General features: G+C 60.0%; 2 protein-coding genes across 2 annotated transcripts; one reads left to right on the forward strand and one right to left on the reverse strand.

Moving 5' to 3' along the window:
• Positions 1-153: 153 nt before the first annotated feature.
• Positions 154-5,013, reverse strand: CHPF (chondroitin polymerizing factor). Its single transcript, XM_061205232.1, has 4 exons — positions 4,499-5,013; positions 2,882-3,455; positions 2,193-2,372; positions 154-1,860 (listed from the first exon to the last, which is right to left on the reverse strand). The coding sequence occupies exons 1-4, from the start codon at positions 4,810-4,812 to the stop codon at positions 601-603; spliced, it is 2,328 nt and encodes a 775-aa protein (XP_061061215.1). The 5' UTR covers positions 4,813-5,013; the 3' UTR covers positions 154-600.
• Positions 5,014-5,334: 321 nt separating this feature from the next.
• TMEM198 (transmembrane protein 198) lies at positions 5,335-10,802 on the forward strand. The gene is made up of 5 exons (XM_061205246.1): positions 5,335-5,623; positions 5,936-6,140; positions 8,360-8,935; positions 9,989-10,191; positions 10,546-10,802. Exons 2-5 carry the CDS (start codon positions 5,975-5,977, stop codon positions 10,681-10,683), a joined length of 1,083 nt encoding a protein of 360 aa, XP_061061229.1. The 5' UTR covers positions 5,335-5,623; positions 5,936-5,974; the 3' UTR covers positions 10,684-10,802.
• The last annotated feature ends 621 nt before the right edge of the window (positions 10,803-11,423 follow it).

Consider the following 11,423-nt stretch of genomic DNA (forward strand, 5'->3'; position numbering starts at 1 on the left):
TCAGGGAACTAGATCCCACATGCCACAACTAAAAGAGGCCGCACGCCACGACTAAAGTCCCGCATGCTATAATGAAAATACCATGTGCTGCAACTAAGACCCGGCGCAGCCAAATAAATAAATATTAAAAAAAAAAAAAAATGGAACCACTAGTCCACACTCAGCCAGTTTATTAAAGGCAGGGAGCTTCATCAGGACTGCAGAGGAGAGAGGTTGGGCGACACCGCCCCTCCTCTCTCAGCTCCCCCCTCTTCTCCAACAACTCATCTACAGCCCAGCCCCCCAGGGGACCCTAGGAGGTGGGGCTGGCGTCAGGCAGATTGCACTGCATAAATACTCGGAGGCCACAGCCTGAATCAGCAGCGTCAAGAGGGCAGGGAGACCGGGTTTGGGGCAGAAAGGGGTGGCTCCAAGGGTACCTCTTCCAGGCTTGCTCTAAGCCCAAGGGTCCCCCAAGCCAGAGAGAGGGGGCCAGCGGGCTGCCCTGGGGTCTGAGGCTGCGGCCAGCCCTGTCCTGCGAGGCTGGCAGGTGGCTCTGGGTGGCTGGGGAAGAGCGGGGCGGGGCACCGCCTTGCCAGGGTTCAGGGGCGCAGGGCGGGGTCAGGTGCTGTTGCCCTGCTCCTGCTCGAAGAGCAGCATGGCCAGCTGGGTGCGGGAGCCGAGGCTCTCGAGCGCACTCTGGCGGCAGCGGTGGTACAGGTCCTCGCTAAGCCGCGCGCTACACGTCTGGGCCCGATAGCGCTGCAGCAGCGCGGGCTCCACCGCCCGCAGCACGTGCAGGCTGGAGAAGCGCAGGAACAGCTCATACACATCCAGGCTCTCCAGCAGCTCCTCCTCCTGCTCCGAGGCCGCCGCCAGCCGCGCTCGGGCCGCCACGTAGTCGGAGTTGTAGAAGCAGGCCTCGCTGGCCGCCTGGCGATCAAAGCGGCCTGTGTCTCGGCCTAATTCAGGGGGTCCCGGGCCCTGGGGTGGGGCGACGGCCGGGTGGAAGGCCTGGAAGTGCATGGGAAAGAAGGCTTGCCAGCCAGAGATGGCATGCATGCGGCAGCGGTTCAGGAAGTCCGGGGTGAGCACCGTGTCTGGCCCGGCCAGCAGGAACAGCGTGTCCAGTGGGTGCTTCTTGGAGAGCAGATCCATGAGGCGCAGCGGTGAGGGTGTGGCTGTCTGCACGCTGAGCCAGGGCACCCGGGCACCGGGGAAACGCCGCTCCAGCTCTGCCACACGGGCCTTGACAGGTGCAAAGACATCGGCGTGGGCCGCCCGCTGGGCCTGTCGTGGCTCATACAGTAGCAGCAGGGTCAGGGTGGCCGCAGAATCGCCAGGCTCCAGTGCGGCCACGGCGAAGGCCTCCAGGAAGCCAGGGGCCAGGTCACACTCGGCTGCAGCCAGTGGCAGTAACACGGTGAGACGCGAGGCCTCGGTGACATAGGGCACGGGCAAGATCTCCACGCGACTCAGTGGCCGTAGCAGCTGAACTCGGCGGGTGAGGGGCCGGCGGCCACCCTGGGGGGTCAATGCCTCCAGCTGCAAGTCCAGCGTGTACTCCATACCCCGGGCAGGATCGAAGCGTCGGTAGCCATTAACCAGCTGCTGCTTCTGGAGCCGCAGGGCCGGGTGGTACCGGCGGTTGAGCTCCTCCAGGGCTGCCCCCAGAACATCGGCCACATCAGCCTGGTCAGCCCCACGCAGTGGGCAGCGGGGCGAGCCATCAGCGCAGGAGAAAGCATGCTGCTCTGTGAAATAGTCCCAGCGCAGCACCTCAAAGCGGGAGGCCGGGCGGGACGGCGCTGGAATGCCCACGGGCCAGGTGGCTGCCCGCTCCCCATCCGCTGCCAGACGGCTGGTGTTCTGGATCTCCCACTGGGTTGGAGGAACAGGCCATGAGCGAGGCATAGACCACAGGGGCCAGCACACAGCTGGGGGGCTGGGCAGGCAGAAGGTGCCACTCAGGACAGGTTCCCAGTCCCTTGCCAACCTCTGCCCACCCAGGGCCCCCACTTATTCTTTCCCCAGATGGAGGCAGCCTAAGGGTTAAATGGGGGTCTCTGGAGAGGCTCCAGAGAAAAGGTAGAAGCAGACAGGGACTGGGAAGCAGGTTTGTTCTGTGATTCTTGTGCTAATTTTGTATTTCCCTGGGATCTCTGAGACCTCTCAGGATGCCCTCACCCCCCCACCTCCAGCCCAGACCATACCTGTAACTCCTGGATCTCCTGGTATGTGCGTTCCAGTTCAGCTCGGGCAAAAGCCTTGTGCAGCTGGTACATGTGCACAGGGTCACGGACAGGGTGAGCTGTCAGGGCACTGCGGAAACGAGGGTCCCCCTCCTGCACGGGCTCCCCAGGGCTCAGCTCCAGGTAGCTATAGTGGACTCCCTGGGGAGAGGAAGGGAAGTGGGAAACATGAGGGGACAGTCGCACCCCCCCCCCCACCCCATAGTTTGTGTCTCATTCCTCCATCCTATGACGTGTTGTGGACTTGGGGTCAGAATTCTGTGGGCTTCAGTCTACCTTGACCAGTTGTGAGCCTGTGTGACCTTGAGCAGCCTCTGCTAGCTCATCTGTGAAACGGGCATGCATCCTATCTCAGAGCTGTCCAGGGGCTCAAATAAAATAATAATGGCCAACACCAAACACCTACTATGTGCAAGCCTCCCTTATTTTTTCTAATCCTTATAAAAGCCCTGAGAAAAAATTATTTCCATTGGTATGGATGAGGATACAGAGGCTCAGGAGATTCAGTAATTTACCCAAGGTCACAGGGATAGAAGATGACAGAACTGCATGGAAACCCAGGCCCATATCTCCAACCACCCCCTCTGCCTCTCAGGGGGAAGTGCACACGCCCAGACAGGAGGCACCAGTGGGGTGGCTTATCTTCCTACCTCGTGGCCACCAGTGCAGCCCACCCCGGTGGCATCGAGGATGCAGCGGCCCAGCCACTCATCCGGGTGCGCACTGACGATGTCGTTGCGGCAGGCTTCCAGGTGGGGGCGCAGCTGCTGCAGCAGTGTGCGTGACAGCAGCACCCCAAAGCCACCGTGGCAGTAGCGGCCTGGGGCGGGCTCTCCACTGATGAAGTCCTGGGGCCGGCCCAGATAGAGGTGGGCAGCGGCTGCCAGGCTGAGGTGGCCAGCTAGGCGAGCCAGTCCGTGCGCCTCGGTGTAGGTGGCATCGGGCACTAGGAAGAACCAGTCAAAGTCGTTGCCGTGCTGCTCCAGCAGGTGGCGCAGTGCCAGGTGCAGGTGCCCGATGGGCCGCTCCTCGCCTAGCGTCACCACGGCCATCCCCGGTGGTGCCCGGCGGCCCCGCGAGCCTGTCAGGAACACCACACGCTCTAGCCGGTGCCCCAGCGTGCGGTTCACAGCCACGCCCAGTGTGGGCAACGTGGCCTGTGAGGTCAGCACCGCCACGAGCAGCCTCTGCCTGATGCCCAGCTCTGTGCTGATGTAGCGGGTCCTGGGGGTGGGGGAAGAAGATGGCACAAGGTTACTAAAAAGACAACAGGGCAGGTAGAGGGCAGCATACACAGGCTCCGGCAGGTCATGTCCTCTTTGGGCCTGTTTCATTTATGAGAGAATAACAACTCTCCCCCAGGGATCACGAGTATTTAAGGGAAATACTGGCCTTACCATAGTGCTTTTGGGAGATGGCATTATCCATGCAGATATGAGAGATATATTTGGGGTCTGATTCCCTGTTTCATTACTTAGTGGTTGAGTCCTTGAGCAAGTTATTAAACCCATCCGAGCCTTGGGTAGCCTCATCTGTAAAATGGGGCTGATTGTATCTCTTTAAAGCACTTAGCCAAATGCTTGGCACATAGGTGCTCCACACATCATGTATACACTTATTTCTAAATAATGTGCCATTATACCACAAATACATCACATAAATGATGTAACAGAATAAACGGCATAGAGATGTAGTGAATGTGTTTGGGGGGGTCAGGGGTTCCAGAAACTTACCTTCCGTAATACAGAAGGTAAGTTGCAGAACTGGAATTTGAACTCGGTGTTACTTCGGAGAAATTATTTCAACTCATAGGCAGAGAGGCATTAATGGAATGGGTACATCACCCTTTTCCCACAAACCTCCGCCCCCCCTCCCCCAGGTGCCCACCCAGGAACAAGAGATACAGGTAATCCTAGTTCTCTCTTTTCTCTTTCCCTCTCTCTATGCACCCACTCTATATACTAGTCATTTCTCTAAACCTAACACCGAGCCAGGGAGCTATGAGGACCTCTGGGGGGTCCATGGGGTCAAGCAGGTTTAGGGCAGAAGCGGGCAAGTTCTGCCCAGGCCTGGATGGGGCCCAGAGAGGCCTCAGATGGGCTCCAAACCTCCCTGGGAAGCAGGGCCGTCGGAAATTATCGGGGCCCAAAGACTTCCTGGCCGGTCAGACCCTTCCTTCCGGGGCCCGACCCAGCCCCTGGCGGCCTCCACTGCGCGTCCGTCCCAGCCGGTTCCCAGGGGGTGGGACTGGCGAGTCTGATCCCTACCTGACGGCCTTTTTGGCGGCCTGGCCAGGCTGTGCGGGGTGGTAGGGTAAGACACGCGGCTCCCAGTTCTCCCCGGCGCCTGCACCGGCCCCGGGCCTCTCGCGCTCCGCTCCGGGCTGCACCGAGTTGGGCCGGCGCGCCGCGTTGGTGTTGCCGCGCGGCGGCAGCTCAGAATCTCCGGGTTGGGGCGGCCCTGGGCCACAAGGCTCCTCCACCCAGGTGACGCTGAGCAGGCTCAGAGTGAAGCCCAGGGAGATGCCCACGGCCACGGGCCCTGCGGGCCGCAGCACCGACAACAGCAGCGATGCCCGCATGGCGCCCGGACCGCGGGCCCCCGGCCCTGGAGCAGCCCCAGAGCAGCAAGAGGAGGCTTCGAGGGGGCGGGACCGGGGAGGGGGCGGATCCGGAGGGCCCGAGCCAAGCGGGCGGGCCCCCCTCCCTCCCCGCCGAGCCGAATCCCCTGCGCCGCGTTCCGATCGCCCTCCAGCCGCCGCTCGGTACCGCGCAGGGTCCCGGCGCTGGGCGCGGGAGCCTCAGCCGAGGCCGCCGCTGTCCGACGTGTCACTGGGAGGGCCCCGCCCCCGGGGTGGGGTCTCGGGCTCCAGCTACCGGAGAGGGAGGAGAAGGGGGAGGTTAAAGGGGAAGGACCCCCGGAAGTGCCCCCTCCTCAGTGCGGGAGAGGCAGACGTCGGGGGCGGAGTCCCCTACCTCCCTCCGGCGTGGTTGGTGCGTCCTGTGTGACGTCAGAAGCAGCCCGCCCCTGCCTGGATGGTGCGCCCTGAGTGACGTAAGGAGCAGAGGCCGGAGCTGTCCATCAGCACCAAAGGCCGCGGGCGGGCTCAGGGCATGGGGCCGCGGCTCTGGGGCAGCCCGAGCCCCTACTCCTGCTCCTTTCCCTTCCCCAGGCCCAGCCTAAGTGCCCGGACGTCGCGGGACTGGAGTGCCAGCCGGTGTTGGAGGCGGAGCGGCGTCGCCGCCGCACAGGGACCGGTCCCTCCGGCCCAGCAGCCCCCTTCCCCTCACCGCGGACTTTTACCGGACACCAGTCAGCTGGAGCCTCTGGCGCCCGGCAATCCCGGCCGGAGAGCCTCCTTCGCTCAGAAGCTCAGGTCGCCTCCAGCCCAGGTAGATCTTGGACCATCCCAGATTTAGCCGCCCACAGACCAGTCTCCTGGCTGCCTCCTCACCGGCAGCACACTGCCCTCATCTCCCTCCAACCCAGTCCCCCTTTTAACTTCTTCATCCCAGCTCCCTCTAGCCAGGCACTTCCCCCCCCCTTTGTCTTTGTCCCTTACTTCAGGGGTGCTTCCAGAGCTGTGTGATGTGGGCACCACTCCTTTGTCCACTGTGTCCTTCCCTAGTTCTCCACTCCTATTTTCACCCTTATCCTGGTGGAGACCCAGGACTCCTCCTTGACCCCAACTTCCTCTCTGTCAGGCTGACGTGGGAGGGTGACTCCCTACTGTTCCCAGCACTATGCCGGGCACTGCGGCGACACTTCGGTTCCAGCTGCTGCCCCCCGAGCCAGATGATGCCTTCTGGGGTGCACCCTGCGAACAGCCCCTGGAGCGCAGGTACCAGGCACTGCCAGCCCTCGTCTGCATCATGTGCTGTCTGTTTGGAGTCGTCTACTGCTTCTTCGGTGAGACCCTATCTCATTCCTCACTCGGGCCCCCCACTGTTTCCTCAAGTTATTTTCCTGAGGCACCCCAAACCTTCTTTAGAACTTTACCACTACCATGAACTAGCTTTCGTTTCTCTTTTTTTCATCCCACACGTTTGTAGATAATTTAGACTCTAGATCCTAGAGAACACAGGGTTTTGAATTAGGCATGCTTGAATTTGAACCTGGTTCTGCACTTTACAAATTATGATGCCTTGGGCACATTAAGCTTTCTAAGCCTCAGTTTTCTCATCTGAACAGTGGGAACAAAGATATTTGTCTCACACGGGGGGCGGGGGCGCTGTGAGAATTAGTAAGCACTCAATAAATAATAGCTATTGTGGTGAAGATGTGTTTTGGTCACTGTGCTAGGTAGGCATTGAAAACATTTAGGAGGGTGAGTTAACTTGGTCCCTTACCACAGGGCATATTGTCTGATGAAGAAGAGACTTCTGGAACATTCACATCTGTGATACATATCAGAGGAAGCTAAATGATACATATTAGAGTCACACACATGGAGATGTGTGTACAAGTCAGCCTCCAGTAATTGGGGCCGCTGTGGATAGTTGTCCAGGATGCACAAGGGAGTTCAGTTGGAAAGGCAAGTGGGGGCTGAAATCCAGCCCATGCTCTACTTGCCAAACTCTAGACCTTGGCACAAGGCTGCTTTGCCTAGAGGAAGGCACAACTATTTCTAATTTGCACCAAGGTGCCAGATGGTCTAGTGGAGTAAGTGCCCAGTGACTCTACAGCAAGAGGTACAGAACTTCAGGTAAAGGAGAGCTTTATGGGCTGGGCATCCAAGGGACGCCTCCAGGCAGAGCATTATAGGTGGCTGGATGAAGTGAAAAGGAGGCTTGGAGGTCTGAGTTCCAGGTTGAGCAGAAGTGGGGCAGGACTTGTGCTCGGCAGCCTTTACATCTCCCCCTCGAATGGCTGGATAGTAGGCAGGGATGGGAGGCAGATGGTCCCTCCACTTCCACCCCCAGACTCTGGACCAAACAACTGCAGAGTGGGCAGGGGGAAGAGCCCCTCTAAGGGTTCAGGACACATTCTGGGTCTCCAAGGAGTCCGTGTGACCTCGCCCCCTCCACTATTCCCACCCAGTCCCTCTACAGTTGCTCAGTGCAGCCTGCCATTCCCTCTCCTGGGCTTCCCGGACACCCTACCCTTCTTGGAGGCTCCCACTCTCAGGCTCTTGGACTCTTTGAGCCCTTGTGCATGCCCTACTCCTCTTTCCGACCCCAGAACCTCCTGGACTCCAAAGCTTCCCCTCATTCTTAGAACGGACTCTCCTCTTTATGACCTTTCTCTTTGGCTCTCCCTGACCCTTTGACCCCCATCTCTGACTTCCATCTTCTCAGCTTTTCAGGATCTACAAGTCCCTCACACTTCCAGGTACCCTTAATGGGCCTAATGGCCCTATAACCTCCACTTTTCTGAAACACCACAGCCACTATTTCCCCCGATAATCCTCTCTGACCCCCTATGACTCCTTGTAAGCCCCAGTGACCCCCTAAGTACCCCCCAGCTATCTCATTACCTTCCATCCCTCTGACTCCCTCTATTACTCCTAACATAGGGGAATCCCTATGATCCCATCATCTGTTTGCCGCCACCATGATTTCAATGATTCCATTTCTCTGGCTTCAGTATTACCCTCGCTCAGAAACCATTTCATACTCTCAATGATTCCACATCTGTCAGTTCCCCTAACCTGAAAAGACCTCATCTTTCTGAACCCGTGTGACCTCACCTCTCAAGTTCTTTCTGACTTCCAAATGCCTCATCGCCCTGAACAATCCCTCTTGAAAGAGCCCAGTGACTCTACTGCTGATCCACTTGTGACCCCAGGGGCCTCTCTCTCTGACCTCTATGATCCCAAAGACCCCAGTGACCCTATTACTGAGTCGCCCTTGACTCCAGTGATCCATCGCTGTCTCAGAAATCCAGCACTCATCTCAATGACTGCCGCTCTGTTTTCCCAGTGACTCCCGATGACCTATTTCTCTGATCGCCCTTGACCCCAGTGGTCCCTTCACTGCCGCCCTCAGGACCCCAGTGACCCCCAATTCTCTGATCTTAGTGGCCTGCCTCTGGTTCCCCTGGGATTCCTTGTCCTTGACCCCTCTGACCTCCCACCTCCAGCCCAGTGACCTCGTTTTGGGCTCTCACTAGCCGCTGTTCCCTTCCAGGTTACCGCTGCTTCAAGGCAGTACTCTTCCTCACTGGGTTGCTGTTTGGCTCGGTGGTCATCTTCCTGCTGTGCTACCGAGAGCGGGTGCTGGAGACGCAGCTGAGTGCCGGGGCGAGTGCAGGCATCGCGCTGGGCATCGGGCTGCTCTGCGGGCTGGTGGCCATGCTGGTGCGCAGCGTGGGCCTCTTCCTGGTAGGGCTGCTGCTCGGCCTACTGCTCGCCGCTGCCGCCCTACTGGGCTCCGCGCCCTACTACCAGCCAGGCTCTGTTTGGGGCCCCCTGGGGCTGCTGCTGGGGGGCGGCCTGCTCTGCGCCCTGCTCACGCTGCGCTGGCCCCGCCCGCTCACCACCCTGGCCACCGCCGTGACGGGTGCCGCGCTCATCGCCACGGCCGCCGACTACTTTGCCGAGCTGCTGCTGCTGGGGCGCTACGCGGTGGAGCGTCTGCGGGCCGCCCCCGTGCCCCCCCTCTGCTGGCGGAGCTGGGCCCTGCTGGCACTTTGGCCCCTGCTCAGCCTGATGGGCGTTCTGGTGCAGTGGCGGGTGACCGCCGAGCGGGACTCCCACACGGAAGGTGAGGAGGCACAGGTCAGGGTGGGCGTGAGAGAAATGGGTGCTTGAGGGGGGGTGGGTCTGAGCGACGGTGGATGGGGGAAGGAGCTGTACACACCAGCAGCGGAAGGCCTCAGCTGAGTTAGAGAGCTGACCGGCTCCGGGTCTGGGAGCTTCAGTGCCCGGACGGGCACTTCAGTGCCACCATTCCTGCCACAACAACAGATGGAGCAGCGGCTCTGCGCCAGCCCATTCCAGGCACTGGGGATGCAACAGAGACAAAACAGGAAGGGCCCCTGCCCTGATGGGGTTGCATTCAGGGTGGGGGAGACAGACACTAGACACGCACATTAACAAGATAATTCCCATTGTGTGGAGTGATACGAAAGAGATGTGCAGAGTGATGTGAAATACAGACAGGGTGGCCAAGGAAGGTCACTTGGAAGAGGTGACATTTAAGCAGAGACCTGAAGGATAAGGGGCCAGCCATGCAAAGAGCTCGAGAAGAGGGAATAGCAAGGGCGAGGGGAATGAGCTTGGCCTGTTGAGGAAGTCGGGCGGGAGTGGTGGGTGAGGGATGCCGATTGTATGGGCACCGTGGGCCATGATGAGGACTCTGGATTTCATTAGATGGGTGGTGAGATGCCACTGGAGGTTTAAAGGAGGGAGGATATAGTCTAATTTAGCATTTGGGATGCTCACTCTGGCTGCTGAGTGTAGAAAGCATCAGGGAAGGCAAGCATAGAAGGGGAACCAGTGAGGAGGCAGCTTAGTTGTCCAGTCGAGAGATGATGATGGCTGGTCTAGGTGAGTCACCTATGGCTCCAGACTGGGAGAGGGGTAGCAGCTGGGAAGCAGGCACCTAGAGTCTAGGAATCTTCCATAAAGACCTTTGGAAGAAAAGAACTGTGGGAAGTCCCATCTGGGAGGTGGGACACCAGCAAAGTAAAGGAGGAGAGGTTTTGGATGAGGGGAATCTGGGAGCCTGGAGCCCTCAGGTTAGAAGGGACAGGGAGGCTTGGGCGAGATGAGGCACGTGGGCCTCTGAGACCCTGCTCTGCCCACCCCTTCACAGTGGTCATCAGCCGGCAGCGCCGTCGTGTGCAGCTGATGAGGATTCGGCAGCAGGAAGAGCGCAAGGAGAAGCGGCGCAAGAAGAGACCCCCAAGGCCTCCCCCTAGAGGCCCCCGGGCTCCTCCAAGGCCTGGGCCCCCGGACCCTGCTTATCGGCGCAGGCCAGTGCCCATCAAACGCTTCAACGGAGACATCCTCTCCCCGGTGAGCACCCCGAGTGGGGAGAAGGGAGTGTTGTAGACTCTGTCCAAGCAGGACTGGGCCTTCCCCAGGGGCTGGTCACTGTCTAGAAGGCCTAGCGCTTGTCCACCCATCGTAACCCCTGTACTGGGAGCCTGATGGGTGGGGGAGAGGTGTCCTGAGCGCGAGTTTGAATGAGGTATAGTGCGGGGTAGCGTCTCAGAGCTGCGGACTCTGGGTGTGGTGAGGTCCTAGGCCGACAGCAGAGCATGATGCGTCTCAGGCTTGTGACAGTGCAGGCTGAGGATGTCCGCCTGGGGGGCTTTCAGGGCAGGGGTCTGCAGCGGCACTCTCACACCTGTGTTTACTCTCCCACAGAGCTACATCCAGAGCTTCCGGGACCGGCAGACAGGGAGCTCGCTGAGCTCCTTCATGGCCTCGCCCACAGACGCGGACTATGAGTACGGGTCCCGGGGACCGCTGACGGCCTGCTCTGGGCCCCCCATGCGGGTATAGCAGTCTCTCTGCTCCTGCCCGCCTACGCTCATCGGTCACCAGCTCTGCCAGCTTGGGGAGGCCCGTTGGGCCATGACTCAGCCCACCTGGCCCTGCGGCCTTTGGCTGTCTCTTTCCCCCCCCTGGAGAGGGATGGCCTGGCCGCCAGAAGGGAGGACCTGTCTCAGGCTCGGCCTGGCCTGAGGGGAGAGCCTCCGCCCCAGCTCCCGAGGCGCTCCTGAGGGACGCGAGTGTGAGCCCCGCTGGGGTGTGCTCAGGGTTGTGTGTCGCCTGTGCGTGCGTGCGTGGAGGGGTGGGCTTGGAGAGGACACTGGGACCCCTGCCTTAGATTTCTGATTGGTAGGGCTTCTCCGAGGGTGGCCCTGCTTCCTCTCCCACTGCTGGGGTCCCATGGGCTACTCTCCTGCATGTCTAAGCGGAGGAGGGCTACCTTCCTCCCCCATCGCCTCCACCTCTCAGCCAGACTCATCTAAGACTTCTTGTCCTTGTCCATGGGGCAAACTGCAGCAGCCCTCACCCTGGTCCCCTGTCCTCTGCAAGCCACCAGCCTGAGGGCAGTGGCAGGGAATGGGGGTGGGCGGGTGCTGCTCTGGGCTGGGTTAGGGAAGGGGGCTGGGGGAGGGGCTTAAATGCACGGTGCATGTCTGGTGTCGGTCATGCCACCCTGGACACCTCATGCTTCTGTCTCCCCCCCACCCCACCCTGTTTGACATCTTTTATAAACGTGCCAAACTGTGAGG

Source organism: Eubalaena glacialis, chromosome 1 (genome assembly GCF_028564815.1).
Source record: "Eubalaena glacialis isolate mEubGla1 chromosome 1, mEubGla1.1.hap2.+ XY, whole genome shotgun sequence".
Lineage (NCBI taxonomy): Eukaryota > Metazoa > Chordata > Mammalia > Artiodactyla > Balaenidae > Eubalaena > Eubalaena glacialis.

Excerpts from the sequence above, each read along its gene's own strand:
- TMEM198 (XM_061205246.1), top strand. The coding sequence starts at position 5,975 with ATGCCGGGCACTGCGGCGACACTTCGGTTCCAGCTGCTGCCCCCCGAG. Across the intron at positions 8,936-9,988 it reads GCGGGACTCCCACACGGAAG|TGGTCATCAGCCGGCAGCGC; the intron begins GTGAGGAGGCAC and ends ACCCCTTCACAG. Across the intron at positions 10,192-10,545 it reads ACGGAGACATCCTCTCCCCG|AGCTACATCCAGAGCTTCCG; the intron begins GTGAGCACCCCG and ends ACTCTCCCACAG.
- CHPF (XM_061205232.1), bottom strand. The coding sequence starts at position 4,812 with ATGCGGGCATCGCTGCTGTTGTCGGTGCTGCGGCCCGCAGGGCCCGTG. Across the intron at positions 3,456-4,498 it reads GCCGCCAAAAAGGCCGTCAG|GACCCGCTACATCAGCACAG; the intron begins GTAGGGATCAGA and ends CCCCACCCCCAG. Across the intron at positions 2,373-2,881 it reads GCTGCACTGGTGGCCACGAG|GGAGTCCACTATAGCTACCT; the intron begins GTAGGAAGATAA and ends TCCTCTCCCCAG.